Raw genomic sequence first — 19680 nt, 5'->3', positions numbered from 1 at the left:
CATGATACTGTGGTCCACAGTATCAAAAGCCGCTGAGAGGTCCAAAAGAACTAGGACAGAGGAATAACCTCTGTCCCGGGCCCTCCAGAGATCATTAACCAACGTGACCAATGCCGTTTCCGTGCTGTATCCCGGCCTGAAGCCCGACTGGAGGGGGTCCAGATAATCTGTTTCCTCCAGGTGCCGAGGGAATTGCTGTACAACCACACTCTCAACAACCTTCGCCACAAAGCGAAGGTTGGAGACTGGGCGATAGTTGGCCAATACATCTGGATCCAGGGAAGGCTTCTTCAGGAGGGGTCTCACCACCGCCTCCTTTAGGGTCGCGGGGAAGACACCCTCCCATAAAGAAGCGTTTATAATTCCCTGGAGCCAGGCTCCAGAAAACAACAACAGAGAAGGAGCAGATAAAATAGATCAATGGATATAGAATTGAGAATAGAGACTTAAAGATGGAATTTAACAAAACAAGGAAACATGATTTAATCCTAGTGGAAAAAAATTCACAAGAATTGGGAAAAAAACCTTATCCCTTAAGACTACAAAATAAATCTGAGGACAAGAAAACAGATTGGATAAAATGGACTGTAGAGATGTCAGAACATCGGAGAGAAAGAAAATGATAAGAGAAGTGGAGAGAAAGAAAAAGAAAAAGATTTTCAACAAACCTGGAAAGGCAGAAGCCCCGTACAAAGACACTTCACCTGGTTTACTTTTTACATCTACAGCAACATTTACGAACATACAGAAAAATGTTTTGATTCAGCAAAATACATTAATTAAGATACTGGGCAAAGGAAAAAGACTAAAGTGGAAACCAAGAAAATAGATGATGGGACTTACCAGAGAGAATACTTTAAAAAGAAACATTTGTTTGAATATGGTTAAAGAAATAGAAAAGTTTTGGAATATATATGTCATTCTAAGAGGGATGAATTCCCTAAATAATATAGTATGCTTTTCCCCCCTTTTTTTGTTCACTTTCTTGATATGGGTAATATAAAAAAGTTAAAATGACTTAGATAAGGGAAATGTTTTAGATATTTAAATGTGATTGAATTTAAGAAAATTATAATGGATAAAATGTTTTGAATAAGAGTTAAAGGACTAGATAACTAGATGTATTAAATGGAATGTTTAAAGATTAAACGTATTTTTAATTATGGTTAAAAAGAATAAGAAATTTAGGAAATAAATATATATTAGCTTAGAAGGGATATATATTTTAAGTAGTATGTTATTTTTTATGTTTCTTTACTCTTGCTCTCCTTTCTTTTTTCATTGTTTATCTATTCCTTAGAAATGTAAAAGTGTGAGATGGTTCATATGGAAAAATAGAGTTACATTTTTAAATGTAATTAATTTTTGAGAAAATCTTAACCAGTAAAAATTCCATCTGTAGTTTTCAAATGGCCACAGCAGAAGTTCTTCTATTAGTAATTATCATATCCTAACTTTTTCAATCTTTTAACTTAATTTAATTTTTAAACAACTTTTTAAGCATTTTTCAGAAAGCTTTGAACATTGCCTTTCTTCTTTCAGGGCCTTTTTTCTTTTGATAAGATAATTCAAAATCAGGCAGTGAAGATAAAATTATTATAAGTGACATGACCTTTCATCAGTCTATCTGGCAGCAATTATGCAAATTGCACTTTTATTTCTTTATAAAAAAAAATCCTTAACCTCTAGGTTACTTATATGCATCTTGTTCCATGAAAGCAAGATACAGAATGTAGTTAATATGAAAAAAAAGTTCTGCTTAAAATATGTTCTCTAAATTGATAAAAATAGGGGCTCCCCCTCCCCATGGTTCAGTAAGGAATGACATGCAAATATGTTCCTTGGATACTTATTTGTCAAGAACAGAGAAGTGTAAATAAGACTAGTTTTTTATTTTCACTTCGTATCACCTTGTAACTGTCAATAACACCTCTTAATGGAGACATGGGCTGGGTATGAAATGGCTGTGTCTTACGTAGCTGTTTCCTGGGTGATCTTCATGTGTTTGTGTGCATGTGTATGTGTGTGCTCAGCATAGTAGCAAGCTGCTGTAGCATATCTGATTGGCATTTGAGTGCTTCATACATAAAGCATGCTGTTATGGCATGGTAATTTAATTTAATTAAGCATAATCTAGCCAAATCCTCACTGAATTCAAGTGAATTGCATACTTAAATGACTGCCATTAAATCAATAAGCACTCAAATAAGTAAAACACTTAATTTTGTTTGAAACAAGTCATATTTCAAATATACATTTATGAAACTGGATTTACAAAGGCAAACATCTACAGAAATATAATGAAAACTGCACTGCTATTTTCTGTAATTTCAGGTACTTCGAGCACATATATTGCCACTCACCAATGTTGCCTTTAACAAATCTGGTTCTTGGTAAGTTTGGATATATAGTTAAATTAAAAGTAAGTAATTTAAATTTAATGGTATGCCTAAACTAAAATTGTATTTGGTATATTTAACAATACATGTTTTCCCATGCTATTGTTTTAACTAAACTAAACTAAACTTATTAATATGGTATGAAAGGCCAAAACTACAGCAGTAGCAACAACAGTAGAAAAAACCCTCAATTAAAATATTTTAGTAAAAAATAGATAGCAAAATGACATTGAATATATGATACAACTTTTTTTCTTTTCCTTAGCCAATGTTATGCTTTTTCTACCCATTCCTTGAATTGCTGTTAGTTAATAATGTAACACAAATCTACCATTTTAAAAATGTCGTTCACTGAGATAATATTTAAAACTATTAGTGTTAACATTTGAAAAGCATGTCCCAATGCTGAATTTATTATTATTTTTATTCTTTCAGTTCACTTATGCTATGGTGAACACCAAAATCCAGATTTTAGATTGCAAAGCTATTGAGGCTGCAAATAATTATTTATTCAGGATAAGCAATTCAAAAATATAAAAGATACAAAAGCCCTTGGCATTTTTTAGTTTCTTACTAGTAATACTTCATAGCTAGTAGTGAATGTGTCATGGTAGGAAATTCTTCCTAACCTCTCCTTATGAAGAAAAATGTGTTGGTTTTGAACAAAAACTCCAAGTCAAAACTCCCAGAAAAAAGAAGGAAGCAGATGTGTTGGGCCCGGACATCTTTGTTATTTGTGTTCTCTGTACATGCTCAATAAACTGGGTGCTATTAATGTGGCTTAGAAGTTGACAGAGCAAAATTCCTCTAAATTTAGGATTGTGTTGTATCTGTCCATAATCCTAATTTTCCTTCCATTCCTAAATTTTATGTGGAAAATGTATGATGCTGTAGATGATTTTTGGAAGCATTATATATTCATTTCTTTAGTACTGATTGTTTTACACATGATTCCTAAAAAGAAATAAAAATAATTTTTATATTATTTTTCCCATTTTTTAATAAAGAAATTTTATTTAACACTTAAGAGGTTGATCTTTCTCTAGAGTCCAATTAAGAGATTGATCTTTCTCTAGATTTCCCTAGTCACACATCTCTTGCTACCATTCTAGGACAGTGGTGGCGAACCTATGGCATGCGTGCCAGAGGCGGCACTCGGAGCGCTCTGTGTAGGCACACATGCAGTTGCCCCAGCCTTGCCTCCCCCCATGATCCCCTCCTCACCAACAGCCCCCCTGGAGGAGAGTCATCCCCGAGTGTAGCCCATGCAGAGCAGCGCAGCCAAGGACATGGCAACCAGGCAGCATAGACAAGAATCTGCCCTTATGCCCCACTGTGCACAGTTGAAGCTGCGGGGCGCGGGCAGAGGGCGTGGCCGCCATGGCGCTGTGAGACTGCCTGGGCGATCTGCAGCAGACCCTGGAGGCGGTGAGTGGCCCCGTGGGCAGGCTGGGTGGGGGTGGGGCAGGGGGTGGAGCAGGGGCAGGGCCAGTGTTTGAGCACTCAGTCTCTAAAAGGTTTGCCATCACTGTTCTAGGAGATAGAGTTATAGATTGCGTTTATTTTTATCGTTATTTTCTCCTCCTCTCTATTTGCCAGTTGGGTGCCTAGGCTTTAAGATGTCTATGTATTCCATGTTCCAGGTAACAGCATCTCTCTGGAAGATAGGCAGCAGTAACAGCAAACTTTGTACACTAAGGCAGGAAGATGGGCCAGGATATGTAAACTCAGAGGACTTCTGGGAAAGGTGTTTTGAGACATCCATACTTAATAATAATAATAATAGTAAAGTTGGAAGGGACCTTGGAGGTCATCTAGGCCAACCCCCTGCTCAGGCAGGAAACCCTATACCATTTCGGACAAATGGCTGTCCAGTCTCTTCTTAAAAACTTCCAGTGTTGGAGCATTCACCGCTTCTGGAGGCAGGTTGTTCCACTAGTTAATTGTTCTAACTGTCAGGAAGTTTCTCCTTAGTTCTAGGTTGCTTCTCTCCTTGCTTAGTTTCCACCCGTTGTTTCTTGTCCTGCCTTCAGGCGCCTTGGAAAATAGCTTGACTCCCTCTTCAGCCCCTGAGATATTGGAACACTGCTATCATGTCCCCCCTCGTCCTTCTCTTCATTAAACTAGACATACCCAATTCCAGCAACCATTCTTTATATGTTTTAGCCTCCAGTCCCCTGATCATCTTTGTTGCTCTTCTCTGTACTCTTTCTAGAGTCTCAAGTAGAGTCTCTAAGTAGAGTCTACTTAGACCTTCTGGGCTCAGTCTTATTGTTACAAGACAAATAGATGTCATGCAATCTTCTCAACAAACCTGGAGTTATAAATGTTTAGATTTGTTGTAATCTTGGCCAATGCAGTATTCCTTAAAGAAAAATATGAGAATGAGAGGAAAGATAGCCACTGAATTCAGTCAGGTGTGGGTTAATTTGTGGATGAGAAGAACTGGGTCTGAAATCATACGATGGACTTGTTTGTTGTAGCTTTATCACTGGAAGTTATGACCGAACATGCAAACTATGGGATACAGCAACAGGAGAAGAATTACGTTCGCTGGAAGGTCATAGAAATGTGGTGTATGCAATTGCTTTCAATAATCCTTATGGGTATGTAATTTTTCAAAATCCTTAATACACCATGGTCATTAATGTCTTCAAATCTAAAGTATGTTGCAAACTTAATTTGAAAGGGTTATTTTTATACCCCAGTTTTAATCATTTGCATTGAATTTTATTTTGGTTTCCTCCTCTATTTGATGCAATGCTGTTAATTGCTAGGAGTCTTACAGGATTTGGCACCATATAAGTTAAATCAACAAATATATGGAGTTAATAATTGAAACAATATTTTTCTATTTATTTAGTGACAAGATTGCTACTGGATCATTTGATAAAACCTGCAAATTATGGAGTGTAGACACAGGAAAATGCTATTATACTTTTAGAGGACATACTGCAGAAATTGTAAGTACAGGAGTTTAGGTTGCACTTGTTTCAATCCCATTGGATGTGTTCCAAATGTGACACGACTTGCTTCAGCTGAGAACAGTTATTTGTAAGTTAGAATGCAAGCCATTTTAGACTTGAACAGTTTCTTTTCTAATAGGGAGTTGTTTCAATTCCTACAAACCTCTTCAATCAGTGTTGTATACATCCTCTCCTCATTTAGTGACTGAAATTCATTCCAGCAATTGTTTTTAAGCAAAATGGTTGTTCAATTAACATATGACTGACAGAGAGAGGAAGAGGGAGAGAGAGAGAGACTGCAAAGCTCATTGTTTGCTGTCATCTCATTCAGATGACGTTCTCTCATACAGTGTCCTGTGCCTGAGCCATTCCCCCCCCCCCGTTTTTGATCCTTTGCAAAGTGGAGAGCTTGCTTAAACAAGCTGTCTACTCTTAAGCTGCTTTTCTCTGCAGAACAGCATGTCCCCAAGTGCCATAAATTAAGAAGCTCAGGACTTTAATTTCTTGATTAGAACCCTGCATTAGTTAGTGCTGCTTCTTGAAACTGACCAGAACTTAATCAGTTGCATACTGAAGGCTTTTGTTGACAGGTAACTAGAATTTGGTTGCAGGCATTGGTCAGAAAATGAATCTTTTATTACCACTTATATTTGTGAATGGTCACTAACTGAATAATCATAATATGAGGAGTGACTATATTCACTACATCTCACCAAAATTAGATTAGTAATTAATATTAACACATGTTGTTTTCTCACAAATAAACTGAAATAGAATTTATGCATTAATTTGTTAATTAAGGATAATTTAAGGAATATCTTTGTATTTTTGGATTAGTTGCAGTCTTATGCCCACTAGTAAAACTTTTCCTAATTTCAGGGAAGTAACAAAAATAATTAAGGGTCTTGTGGAATTGACTGTCACATAAGCTTTTATGGACCAAAGCCAATTTCATTAGATACATTCTTTTGGGTTGTAAATATATATGTTCTTTATGTTCTTCATTTGTTAAGAAAAACCAAACTCATTCAGTGGTTACTTCCTTTCTTAAGTAGTACTTCTTCAAAAGTGTATTTGATGATATTAACTGGTTTATACATTTACATCAGTACATTGCTTTTGACACATGTTTGGTACCATTGTACAGAGATCCCAATTAAGATATAGATAGTTACTAACTATTAAATTGTGGGTTTAATTATATTAATTAGAACTAAAACCAATTAGAATTCAATAGGATTTGTAGAAAGATGCTTGAAAAATCATATGCTATTTATCACTTTAATGAGAAATACCCAGTGTTATGTCATAATCCATATTATATTCAGCATAATGTTTAAGAGGAATTTATGAACATGAAACAGCTCCATACTTCTTAAAGGATTTTAGTCCTTTAAGCAATTAATAAACTTATATAGTCACACTCATATTCTATTATGTTATCATAGAGCTGTTTTTTCTATCTTCTCCCAATTTATAAAAGAAATACGTGGCAAATCCCTTTATCTTGTTATCATAATTTTACAATTCAGGTACTCATTGTGAACAACAGAACTACAGTTTTTGCAGGCTATGTCATGATTTAATTTTTTTCTGGAAACTTGAAAAGATCAAAGTAGATAGAGACTAGCCATACATTTGTATAGATGTTAGCAACGTGAGTTGAATCTGACTCCTGATGAGGTTTCCAGGATACTTCAAATTGAGTTCAGTCACTTCCTTATTAGATCTGGGCTTCTCCTGGGTTATTATAGCTACCCAGGAAATGCAGGATCCATTCTCTGATATTAATTCCTTTGGCTTTAAAAGAAATGGAAGTGCATCCCCTCCTCAAGAAGCTATTTTAGACACAGCAGTGTTCAATCATTATAGGCACTATAGGTTTCTAATACCTATAATGACAAAAAGATGGTTGGACTGCAGTTCCTGAGAACACTTAATGAAGCTGATTATCTCCATCCATTTTAGTCTGGTTTCAAGCTGAGTTTCAGTATGGAGACTGCATTACTTGATGATGACCTTTGATGGAGCTGGGATTAGCTGATGTATCCATCCTGTGTTCATCTTTCAGTGGGTTTTGATACTGTTGAGCATGGTACTGTTTTGGACTGACTGCAGGATTTGGGAGTTGGAGGCATTGTGTTATAATGGTTCTTCTTTCTCTGGGCCAGTTCTAGTTTGTGTTGGCAGGAGCAGGAAGTTATACCCTCAGCCCCTTGTCTGTGGGGTGCCTCTGAGCATGACACATTCTCCCCTCCTGTTTAATATGTACATGAAACAGCTGGAAGAGATCATCCATTAAGTCAGAACCCATTATCATCAATATGCTGATTTTATCCAGTTGTACATCTTGATTCTGGGCTATCCAAGTGATGCCATCAATATCCAATATCTGGATGCTGAGCAGGTCTGGATGGAGAGGAACAAACTCAGACAAGCCTTCCAAGATTGGATGGCTGAGAATCTTTAGGCTCAGATCCATCTTCTTGTTCCCATTTATAATCCTGTGCAATCAATAAAGCATAGATCAGCAGGAATTGCATTCTATCATGCTATCACCTGCCTGATAGCAAGGAAGTTAGGAAAGCTAAGGGTTTCTAAAAAGATCTTTCCCTTTTTTATCTTACAGGTTTGCTTATCATTTAATCTTCAAAGCACACTAGTTGCAACTGGAAGCATGGATACTACGGCTAGACTATGGGACATACAGAATGGAGAGGAAGTAGTCAGATTAACAGTGAGTTGCAATTACTTATAGTTCTGGCAGGCATATGATGCTTTCTTATGTTTTAAATGAAATAAAAGTTATTGAAAGAATACAGGTAGCTGTTGCTTTATATCCATTTGTTCAGTAAATATTCAAAGTTAAAGCAGCACTGAAAAACTGGTCCATGAAGTTTTGGTCATTATAGCTCCCTGCAGCTATGTGATCACAATCTGGGCACTCAGGCACCCAGCTTGTGATTACAATATCTCAGAGAACTGTGGTCACATGATCGCCATTTACAACCTTCCCTGCCATCTTTCTGAGCAAAGTCAATGGGGAAGCAGGCAGGGAGAGTCCAAGTCATTCTGTAAGTCATTTCCACCACTTTTGTGTCTGAGGAGCCCAGTACATACCCCCATCTGCTTGTATTTTGTAGCACCTGCCTACTCCTTTTTTAGAATTATTCACGTTAATTGGAGATAATCCAATTCACCAAATGAGATCACAACCTATCTTAAATCAAATTTTCCCAGCCCACTTCCACTTCATATTTTGTCTGCTTACCATGTTTTTTGTATTATTTTCCCCATGCATACACTTCAGTCAGGCTTTATGAACTATAACCTAATATGTCATAACATTTTTTCACTGAGGTTCCAATACTACCAATTTCCTTTACATTGATTTACTTTTACCTCATTTCATGTGTGAAAAAATGTTTGTTTGTACTAATGTACATATAAATAATTCTATGAAATCCTCTTTTTTATTAAAAAATGTAGGGACATTCTGCAGAGATAATTGCGTTATCGTTTAACACCACAGGAGACAAAATCATCACAGGTTCTTTCGACCATACAGTTGCAGTATGGGATGTTAGCACGGGCAGGTACTATTTTATATTTTTTATGTTATGTTTTACAAAAATCCTGTTTTGTATAGCTTGGATTATGTAGTTCATAATGTGGCCTCTATACATTTTTAATTAATGCAGTAGAAACAATGAATGAGCTATTTTTTGTTTTAAGGCAGATTTCCACACTTTCAGATTACTGTTTGCAGTTGGATTTCTGACTGCATTACAGCATAGTATGATGTAAAAACAGTGATCCATGCTTTGATTTGGTTTCTCATTTTTCCAGGGTATATAGATGCATAATAAAAAATAACTGAAAAGGTCAAAACAAACCAAAGATTGCCCAAATAATCTAGGATTATCTGGTAATTTTTAAGGCAGTCAGTTAGTTTAACAAGCATAAATTGATGTCCAAATGCTTCCGTAAACTCCAAAATCTTTCATATCTGTAACACTCTTGTTCTTTGCTTACATGTTTTCTGTATTTGAAGCAAATAAAACTTTTTGAATCTTTGAAACTTTCTGATACTTATTAAATAAACATATCAAGGGCAGCACTATCTATAGCATTTGTCTAACTTTCCCCCCCCCAAGGATGTCTGTGATTAATATATTTATATAATAATTTAAACTACCATTTAACTTGAAATTTATTTTCTTTCCCATCAGGAGAATGCATACTTTAATAGGCCATCGTGCAGAAATAAGCAGCGCACAATTCAACTGGGATTGTACTCTGATCATCACTGGATCTATGGACAAAACATGCATGGTACAATAGTGTATTGCAGGTTATGATAAGTTTTTATATGGAAAGGTTTTATTTATTCACCTAAAATATTTGATCCAGCAAAAAGATTTAGTTGGCCATGTCTTCTTTGGATTTGTCTGACCCTTTTTAGTTTCTCTTCAGGGATTCTGAAATGTAGATCCAAGCAATGGAATATTGCTTCCTGTATAGAATTTTATAGAAATCATAGTTCAGAAGCAGCATATAAGCTGTTAGACACTAATAAGACAATCAGAGATATGAGCCAGGTGCCCTAGAACTTTGGATAATAGTATGTTTCAGCCATAGCTTCAGTTATAAGATACGGGATATAGATATTAAAGATACAGGCATGATCATATTGACTATACAGTACTGGCAGACTAGACAGTCACCTTTTTGTTCAGCCATTTAGTAATATGATTGTCACACTTTTGGATCAAAGATTAAACTTTAAAAATACCACACTAAGTGATTTCTGAGCACATGTCAACTGCGTAAGAACAGCAACAAGCCTAATACACTACATATCAACCTGGCTGGAAAAGAAACATAACTATATATTGAAATCTGGTGAACTAAATCTAGCCCTAACAATTCTGTAAAAGAGCATCTTGCATTAAAAATGATTTCACTAACTGTCTAATTTACATTGCTGTTTTGTCATAGAAACTATCTTTTACTCTGCTTTATACTAGCTCTATATTCTTTTAAAGAAAAAGATGAAAGGCTAGCTATACTTGCAATGAAAGTCCAGTTTAATATAAAAAGATCATGTTTTGATTGCCTGAAATTATTTGCATGGGTTGTTTAATGCTTTTTCTCCACATTGCAGCTTTGGAATGCTTTGACAGGCAAGCGGGTAGCAACCTTAACAGGCCATGATGATGAAGTATTAGATGTTTGTTTTGATTATACTGGCCAGCGTATTGCAAGTGCCTCAGCTGATGGTAGGTGAAATTACTTAATGGTCTGGTCAAAAGCAGGAAGAGGATTTCTAAAAAATAAAATGGTTTTTCACTCCTGTTATACATTCTGTCAGAAGGTATTCCTAGAAGTAGCAAGAACTCTAAAAAATTCTTTTGCACCTTAATGATTAAAAGTTTTGGCCTGCAGGTAGAGATCACTGTAAATTTTGCACTAGGGGTATTTTGGTAAGGTATTTCTTTGAAGGCACCTTGATTTTTGTGTAGGCTCAATCATATAAAAAACTTCTATAACAATACCAGTAACTGTTAGGTTTAGTTTAGTGTTGGGGTATTCATATGGTCATGTCATTTTCAATTATTAAATTATCTAATAATCCCAAAGGAATGTATGTCTCATAAATATAACATTTAAATACATATGTTATCATACGTATGTTATCATCAGCAAAAGAGTTCAGAAACTTCCAAGTCACTTATAATCACACTTTTAAAGCAATTATAGACTTTTTATTTGTTTGCATTGCCATTTGTACCTTTCAATGATTAGAGAGCACCAGGGGACTCTCTTGAGTCTAGACCAGGCATGTCAAACTCGCGACGTCACGTGACATCGCGCGACGTATCAGAGCTTTTTCGCCATTGCCAGCAATGGGGTGGGCGCGGCTCTGGTATGATGAAACCGGCCCGCGGGCCGGCAGATTGACACCCCTGGTCTAGACTCTGCATATTACTTAGATGAAGTAAGTTCTCCTAGACTGAATGATATTATTTGCAAATAAACATGTTTAGGAAAGTAGTCATATCCAGTATATAGTTTATATTTTTATCAGAATTTTATTTGAATTTATTAATATTTAACAAAATGTAATTGAGCTATTTAGATTCTTCTTTTTTACTAAAGGATCAGCAAGAGTATATGATTCAGAAACAAAAAAATGTATTGCAAAACTTGAAGGCCATTCAGGAGAAATTTCAAAGGTAAAATGTTTGCCTGTTTCAAATTCTTCCATACTGCTGTTCTAGCTCAAACTTTGTCAGTTCTGCTTATTTTTCATAAAAATATTTTTCTATTTGAATATGACCAAGAAAGGTTTTTTTTCTTTCTCTTTGTATTCTAAATATAGTTTTATTTCTTTGTGTCTTTAACTGTAGTAGAAGGCAATGGCTCTCATGCACTCAAATTGTTGTCTAGTTATTAAAATATCAGGTAGGTGGGTATAATACAATAGAAATCAGGCATAATCAGTTAATAATTTGCACATTTTATTGAGATAGAGCATCCTATGAGATAAAAGGTAATATATAAGTTATCATCATCATCATCATCATCATCCATTTAGAAAGTAATGTAGCAGCTTGCACATACAGTTAACTGCCTTTCTACCAACCTTTAGAATTTTTAATTATTCTTGAGTCTTGCAGTGTATGCTATCAAACTGATCATGCTTTTAAATTCCTTCATTCTTGGGTATACATTAATAGACATGCTTAAGCTATATATTCAAAACAAAGAGACATTGCCTAAAGCAATGTTACTAATAATGTCACCATTATCAGTCATCTCTAGTATTTGGCTGGCCCAATCACATTTTTTGCACTGCCTCATCCCGTTTTCATTCATCCATTCATGTCACCTACAGACTGTTAACTGTTTACTGTATAGCTGTTTCTACAGATTCTATTAATTCAGAATGTTGCACATTTTTTTTCTAGAACTAATATCTGCTTCTTTCATTTTTACCACTTACTGGGTCTGACATGTAACTATCTTCAACCTATGAATTGCTACTTTGATATGCAACCATAACAATCTAGGTAACACTAATTGATGTTTTCTGACATTCATTTTAATCCATTAATTCATAATTAAGTCTACAACTTAATTAATCTTATATTAGTTCATAATTATTTCTACTTTTTTTACTTTTCTAATTTTGCAAAATAAATATAAGTACCATTCTGAGAAGAAAGACAGTGAGTCAGTTTCTGGTGAATTGCCATGGAAAACTTCATTCTGTTTCAGTGTCCTAAATCAACTTTTTGCTAAAAGAGCATTACTAGCCTAAAGCCACCCCACCTGGCTGCATGCATAAAATAGGAGTAGAAATGATGACAAACTACAATAAAGTATTCTACTTTCCTATTTTTTAAAAATATCATTTTATCATTTTTTAAAGATCTGTTTCAATCCTCAAGGAAGTCGTATTCTTACAGCCAGTTCAGATAAGACAGCTCGTCTTTGGGAGCCTAAGATGGGACAGTGCGTTCAAATATTGGAAGGCCACACTGATGAGATATTTTCCTGTGCTTTCAATTACAAAGGGAATATAATTATTACAGGTAACTAATACATTGACTGAAATGAAATTGTTATAGTTCAACTGAATTTTTTTATCAGGTAGTGTTGAATAAAAATAAAGCAATGTGAAATAAAGAGTTTCCCAGTTTTTCTTACCTTAGTTCAGAAACATATTGGATTAAATTAGTTGGGGTTTGGAGGGGATTGATCTATTTACATTTGTCATCTCTTATGTGATGATGGAATAAAACAACTTTCAAACTTCAATATTTGCTTATGCTTCTGTCTTAAAAAGGTTAAGCAGAAGTAGCTGAAATGTTACTACTGTACATTGATAAACATTGCAACAAGAGAAGATTAGGAAAGGCAGTATTATTCCAGTCACATTTGCCTTCCCCCCCCTATGATATGAATTAGAACAGATATTAAGCCATAGTTTAGTTGATGCATCATATAATCATATATGGATTACAATGTTGAGTGGTGGCCTATTCAACACTGTAATCCAGTGGTGGGATTCAGCCAGTTCGCACCACTTCAGCAGAACCGGTAACTAATTTTTTGTTGCACAGACCCAGAATGGACTTCCGGAAGCAGCATCCACACAGAGAACCGGTTGTTCACATATTTGAATCCCATCACTGTAATCCATATATGAGGAATTGTAATTACCTCATTTTATGGTTTATCTTTTATAGTTATATTACATATAAAATAAGCAATATAAGCTTGAAATTACAATTGTGGGAAGTTGTATCTTATGAATGTCTGCCTTTTGGCTTACAGTTAAAAAGCCATAGTATATAAAACTGCTTTATATTGCTCTAGACCATTAGTCTGTGTAGCACTATAACATATTCTCAGAATAAAACAGAGTTGCCAAGATTTCAAGTAAAGATTTTTTTTATCCTTTCAGAGAGCTTTTACTGAAGATATTTGGGCTGAAAATAATGATTTATTCTATAATTAAAGAATAGCACAATGGCTTTTGAGGTATAAAGCCAGCAAGATTAATTTTCAAAAAAGAGTAATAACTGTGATGAATTACTTGAGACTAAGAGCAAAACAATTACTGATTACAAGCAAAACAAGAACAAATAGTGATTGCGATAAAATAAACATAATTCTTTAATGATCCAGCAAATAAATGAATCCTTAGACTATTGTTTATGGATTTTATAGACTATTTATTATGGGTTTAATAAAAAGATTTAACAACGTTATATTCTTCTCTATTTTTTAGGAAGCAAAGATAATACATGTAGGATATGGCGCTAATTGGGACAAAGGCTGACCCACTTCTCTAGGAATGTTAATTCAGTGTTTTTATATAGACAATAATCTTTAAAAATCTGCTTTTTGCATCTGTCTTTTTTATTCTTTATGTAGCAGAATTATTTCTTGGACTTATTGTAATAATTAACCTGGCTAGCTATGTAAAAATGTGTTATTGAGAAAATTATAAGAAATGCTTTTTTCCTCTAAAGATGGCTAATTGGAGTGAGAAGTCTTTATCATACTATTAGTTGTTACTCTTGCATTCATTTAGATATCTTACCTTACAAGGTTTAATTTTTATTTAATAAAACATTTCAATATGCATAATGTAAATACTGTAGTATTGATTGGTATGTTCTATTTATATTTTATATTTGGGAGTTAATTTATATTGTATAACTCTATTTCTTGATTTTTTAAAAAAGTGTAGTTTATATTTATGGTTTGCCCCATTCTGAAAGATTTAAACAGGTATTTAAACATTAGAAGTTTCTAACATTAAATAAATACAATCTAACAATTATTAAGTTTTATTCCATGTCAATGAGAGAAAATAATGATACTAAGAACTGCATAATTCAGTTAATGAATATACTACATATTTCACATATGGTTAACTACATAATTCTTTAATATTAAAGGTTTTTTATTTTGCATTATGAGAATAATTTTCTATTAATTATTCATATGTTCATTGGAGGTCCATGTTCTGAAATAAAAACAATTAACATTGATTTTGGCATTCAGTTGTGAGAGTCGTAGTGTTGAAATAGCATAACCCTCATGTCTTTTCATTTAATGTGAACTGCCTTTCTTCTTAAGAACTTGATTTTGGTTTTACAGAGCCTTTTAACATGATCTCCTACTAATCTGGGTTTCTATACAAGCAGGCAGTATAGAAAAAATGCCTGCCCCAAAGTTCATGCAATGTTGTATATGCTGGCTCTTGTATAATTCTTGTATAAACCAGAATTTGTTGATATGTTATTATTTGTGATCCATCATTTCCTAGTCATTAGAAATGATTTTGTACATTTCTGTTTTGAATAGTGTTAAAGAACTGCTGCTGTCAGCTAAGCATCATTGTGTTCCAAAATATCCAGATACTGGCATGAAGCTTAGTTGTAAATGTGTGTGAATCTTTGGTTTTTATTTATTATATTTGTCTGAAAATATCAGGTTATTGGCTTATCTGAACTTCCTTCTACACTACGTATAGTTTCATTTGAATGAAGAAAGGTAAAAAAGTCAGATGAAATCTCCAATACAGCAAAGGACCACTATTTTCTATCTTTTAAAACATAGCATCTTTCCAGATGTGGAAAGTGAAACCTCATTTGTTTCTGTAACCTTCAGAAAGTTCAAAGGTTTATAAAAACAAAAAATAAATGAAACTAGTAAGCTGCTACTAAAATGTATCTATTTGCAAGCAAAATCTCCACATATCAGAAGTGAGGGAAATATCTGCATAGATATAAGCTCAGAATATATGGTTATATATCAATTTTATCTTATATTAGGGATAAGTTTCAATTACCTAATATTCTTGATGGTAATGATGTATACAAAACGTATCTCCCCCACTAAATAGTTGTACAACAATGCTTTATTTCATCTGTATCACATACAAGGGATATTCAGAATCAGATTTAAGAAAGATAAAGGCAGATTGTTAACACAAATTTATTTCAAGTCAGGCTTCAGTACTAAAATGTAATATACAGGGAGAAATGTCATCACGTTGTTACATTGTTATATTATTTGTGCTTGTAAACATTTATTCTACCACTGCAAAATTTGTGTAATTCACAACTAATTTGCCATTGGTCAAAAATAAATATATTCCAACAATATATCAATCTCTAATGATCTATTATTTTATTGATTTCTGAGTGCAAACACTTATTGATAAACTTTTTAGGCAATGGCACTTTTCCAAAGCAGACCAAGGTGCTAGTCCAAAGTTCTCCTATGAACAATGGGATTCTTTACTTTTCTACATGTACTGTAGAATGATTATTTTCCATAAAGCCACTTAAATTGATAAAAATGCTGGCAATATCTTTGCTGTATATGTAAGAAAGGGCAGGCATGATTGGAAAATGATGGTAATTATGGCTCTATATACTGTATTAAAAATTGCTTCTAAAATAGTGCAAAATAATGTTATTTTTGGATACATTCTAAAATGTAATTCTGTAGTGAAGAGTACCCCTTTTTGTGAAAGAAATGTTCAATATCATAGTAGCGCCACAATGAAAACTACTAGCAATGGATATTGGCAATTTGCATTGGTAGCAAGCTGAAGATGTTTTTTACTGCAATCTAATTTACTTTCTTGATTATATATTAAAATCAGATTCTTTAGCTCTTATAAAGAATGTTTGAGTAGGATGAGAACTATTTTTCTCAGTAGCAAGGTACCAGCTTTTGACAAGTACATTTTTCCGTAAGAAAAATCTTATGTACTATACTTCAAATATTTACAGTAAAACAATACATTAACTTAAAGATGTTAGAAATAAACTGTTGTTAGTAGTATGAAATATATTTCATCAGTACAATCTTCCTATTAAGGCATAATGAAAAGCCATTATTTTCCAGGTTGACCTAATTGAACTTATTTTACTTTTGGAGTTATATGACTGTATTAAATTCCTGACTGAACCCACTGCAAGTTTACTCAGAGTACATGTTTCTATTATTTATTCAGAGATTGTAAATAGATTTATAAAGTTCATGAATCATTGTTAAAAATGTGGAAGGAAACTGGGAAATGCTAATATTTCAGGCAATTGTCTAGAACTCCCCTGTGAGACTCAATTCTACTAAAGGACAGTCCAGGAATATACTCACTGAACATGAGTTTTAAGAACTCATTTAAAAAGTTGTTGGGCTTAATTCTTTCAGCAGAACGGACACCCTTGTGGAATGACTTTCAGGCTTTTCAATGCAGTGTGAGCATAGACCCTAATTTGGGAATAGATTGAAAGCAGAACAATATAGAATTCATTTAATGACATCTGATATGTACTCATTTGTCATTGTATAATCAGTAGGCATTTGAACTATAAATACAAAGTTTTTTGTATTTTTTGTTACTGTGATTCCAGTTAATACCGTACATAGCTGGCAGATTATGGAAAATGTCTTTTTCATTTAGATTTTGTAAAAAGTCAGTCATTTAAATGCATATCCTATTCTTTTCAAGAGTAATGCATTCAAAACTACAAAGTCCTTAATGTAGCAATATTTTACACTGGCTCTTCACTTCTCCCTTTCTGCCCTGCCCTCCCTCCTCACTTCCCTTCTTTGCACTGCTTTGGAACAGGGTCATGATGAATCAGCAGAATTTATAATTTTCAGCTCTATTTATGTTGAGATTTTGACTAAAACAGAGCCACTCACAGATCACTGCCGCTTAAAACAGATTAAAAATGCAAATAGAATCTTTAAGAAGGTATTATCCTAGTTCAAGAAGCCAGTCAAAGAGGCTCAGAGTCGGCTCTTTACTTTCTTCATGGAGCTTGCAAAATTGTACCACAGCATGGAAGATATCACCCACTTTCCAGCACTTCTGGTGTACAAACTGCACAACATCTAAAAACTGGAAGAAAAAAAAATTAGACAAGGTTTTCTTTTTTTCTTTTTTCTTTTAAGCTAAGAGATCTAAACTAGTACACGTTCATTCACAGTTTAATTAGTGAAAACAGCTGTGACAAATGTTGTGCATGTTTGAACTGGCCTAAATTGATGGTCATTGATAATCACCATTTACATCCACTCTGTTGATTCATATTTTGCTATTGATCAGTCAGCTAATGATTAATAACAAATCAAATAATCCACATACATTTACTAAAGAATTAAGAGATCCTTGGTAGAAATGAGGACACTATTTAAAAGCAAATTGTAAAAATAAAAACTATGTACTATTTTCCCTAGAGCTGACTCTGATAAAAAGGTATCAACTGGGTTGTAGGTTTCTAAAATAGCTCAAATGTCTTTATCAGTGGAAATTAAAACATCCAATACTGGATCTCTATTTCAATCATAGAGCAGCACAAAATCCTAGAGAAGTATGTTTTATTCTAATATGCATCAATATGCATTCTGACATTTGTTTTCTTTACACTTCAGACAGTGGGGCAAAATCTACTAGCCACATTGCTATACTACACTACATCATCATATACTACTTTTCTTTGATCTTAGAAAGATTTCTTTCATCTTCTTTCATTTTGCAATCAATATCTAATTTTATCATCACTTTTCTGAACTATTTGCTATCAGTGTGTGATATTCTAACCTTAAACACACGTTTTAAAGATGTTAAACTAGCAAGTAGATTTCCAAAAACTAGATTGCAGACTTGATTTAATCTTTCTCACATAGGTTTTAGTAATTGATTCAACTATTAACAAAGTTGTCAGCTATTTCTATGACAGAATTTGGGCAGTTGTTAGTGAATCTGCAACTTAAATAATATTTTAAGTTTCCCAAATACTTCCCCCTAAATATCTAACAGTAGGTCAGATGTACTGTCAGAGCCACTTGATTATTTAAGATTCAGCAGATTCCTATCATTTTTGCAACTAAATTATTACAGCAATAATATACTTCCACTATTTATGCAATACCCACTGGTGTGTATTGTACAAGAAACTATTTACACCATTGTGTTTAGACCACAGCTTCTACAATGCCTTACAAAGATAATGCTGCTGATGCTGAAGTGAGTTGTTCCAAGCTACCGAAGGGCATTAAGTAAGAGGGAGCAGGATATATGTAAAACTTATAACGCTGACTTTATGTAAGCTATCACTTTACATTTACCTGCTTGACTCATTGCTGTAAATCTAGTTTACAGACATGATTGTAGCTTACACTTGTGAATGAACAGATTTTTTATAGTTGTGGTGGTGGAAATAACTTAAGCAATACTGAGTAGTATGTAAATTGTAACATTGTCAATTTCTGGACTGCTGTCTTGTGTGGACATGAATCAGACACATTTCACAATATGAATCAATGAAGGGTAATGCACAGGATTAGATACAAGATGTTTAGCTTTAAATCCCCAGTTATCTCTGAACACATGGTACAGCATTAATATGTCATAACTTCTTGACCTTACTTAGAGTGGTGTGAAGACAAAAAAGAGATTTTGTATATATACTACCTCAAGCAGCTTAGAGCAGCGGTCCCCAACCTTTGCAGCTTGGTGACCCAGCTGGGGAAAGAAGAGGGGAACCGGTCCGTGTAAGTGGTGGGCCGGTGCACATGGATGCATGCAGCTTGACTCGTGCAAGCGGTAGGCCAGTGTGCATGCACATGCAGATTGACTGCAAGTTGAGCTGTGCATGCATGTGCGTGCCAGCTGCCTGCTCACATGAGTTGAGCTGCACGTGTGTATTGGCCTGCCACTCGCACGGGCTGTTTGCAAATAGGCCATGGCCCAGTAATGGGCCAGGGGT

The 19680-nt window shown here is 34.4% G+C and overlaps 2 protein-coding genes across 2 annotated transcripts in view; one reads left to right on the top strand and one right to left on the bottom strand.

The window, feature by feature from the left end:
• DAW1 (dynein assembly factor with WD repeats 1) overlaps positions 1 to 16042 on the top strand; it is a 24768-nt gene extending 8726 nt beyond the window's left edge. The window contains exons 4-13 of the mRNA XM_015816294.2: positions 2335 to 2393; positions 4883 to 5005; positions 5263 to 5362; positions 7995 to 8102; positions 8855 to 8961; positions 9598 to 9700; positions 10533 to 10647; positions 11528 to 11604; positions 12804 to 12966; positions 14169 to 16042. Coding sequence (XP_015671780.1) covers positions 2335 to 2393; positions 4883 to 5005; positions 5263 to 5362; positions 7995 to 8102; positions 8855 to 8961; positions 9598 to 9700; positions 10533 to 10647; positions 11528 to 11604; positions 12804 to 12966; positions 14169 to 14203 — 990 coding nt within the window. The 3' untranslated portion in view covers positions 14204 to 16042. The remainder of the gene's footprint in view (positions 1 to 2334; positions 2394 to 4882; positions 5006 to 5262; positions 5363 to 7994; positions 8103 to 8854; positions 8962 to 9597; positions 9701 to 10532; positions 10648 to 11527; positions 11605 to 12803; positions 12967 to 14168) is intronic.
• Positions 16043 to 17666: 1624 nt separating this feature from the next.
• The window catches only part of SPHKAP (SPHK1 interactor, AKAP domain containing), a 42483-nt gene continuing 40469 nt past the window's right edge, over positions 17667 to 19680 (bottom strand). The window contains exon 11 of the mRNA XM_029284205.1: positions 17667 to 17810. Within this exon, the coding sequence (XP_029140038.1) occupies positions 17667 to 17810 (144 nt within the window). The remainder of the gene's footprint in view (positions 17811 to 19680) is intronic.

Source organism: Protobothrops mucrosquamatus, unplaced genomic scaffold (assembly GCF_001527695.2).
Source record: "Protobothrops mucrosquamatus isolate PMUCROS unplaced genomic scaffold, P.Mucros_1.0 scaffold420, whole genome shotgun sequence".
NCBI classification, from domain to species: Eukaryota; Metazoa; Chordata; class Lepidosauria; order Squamata; family Viperidae; genus Protobothrops; species Protobothrops mucrosquamatus.
This window is presented reverse-complemented; position numbering and strand designations above follow the sequence as displayed.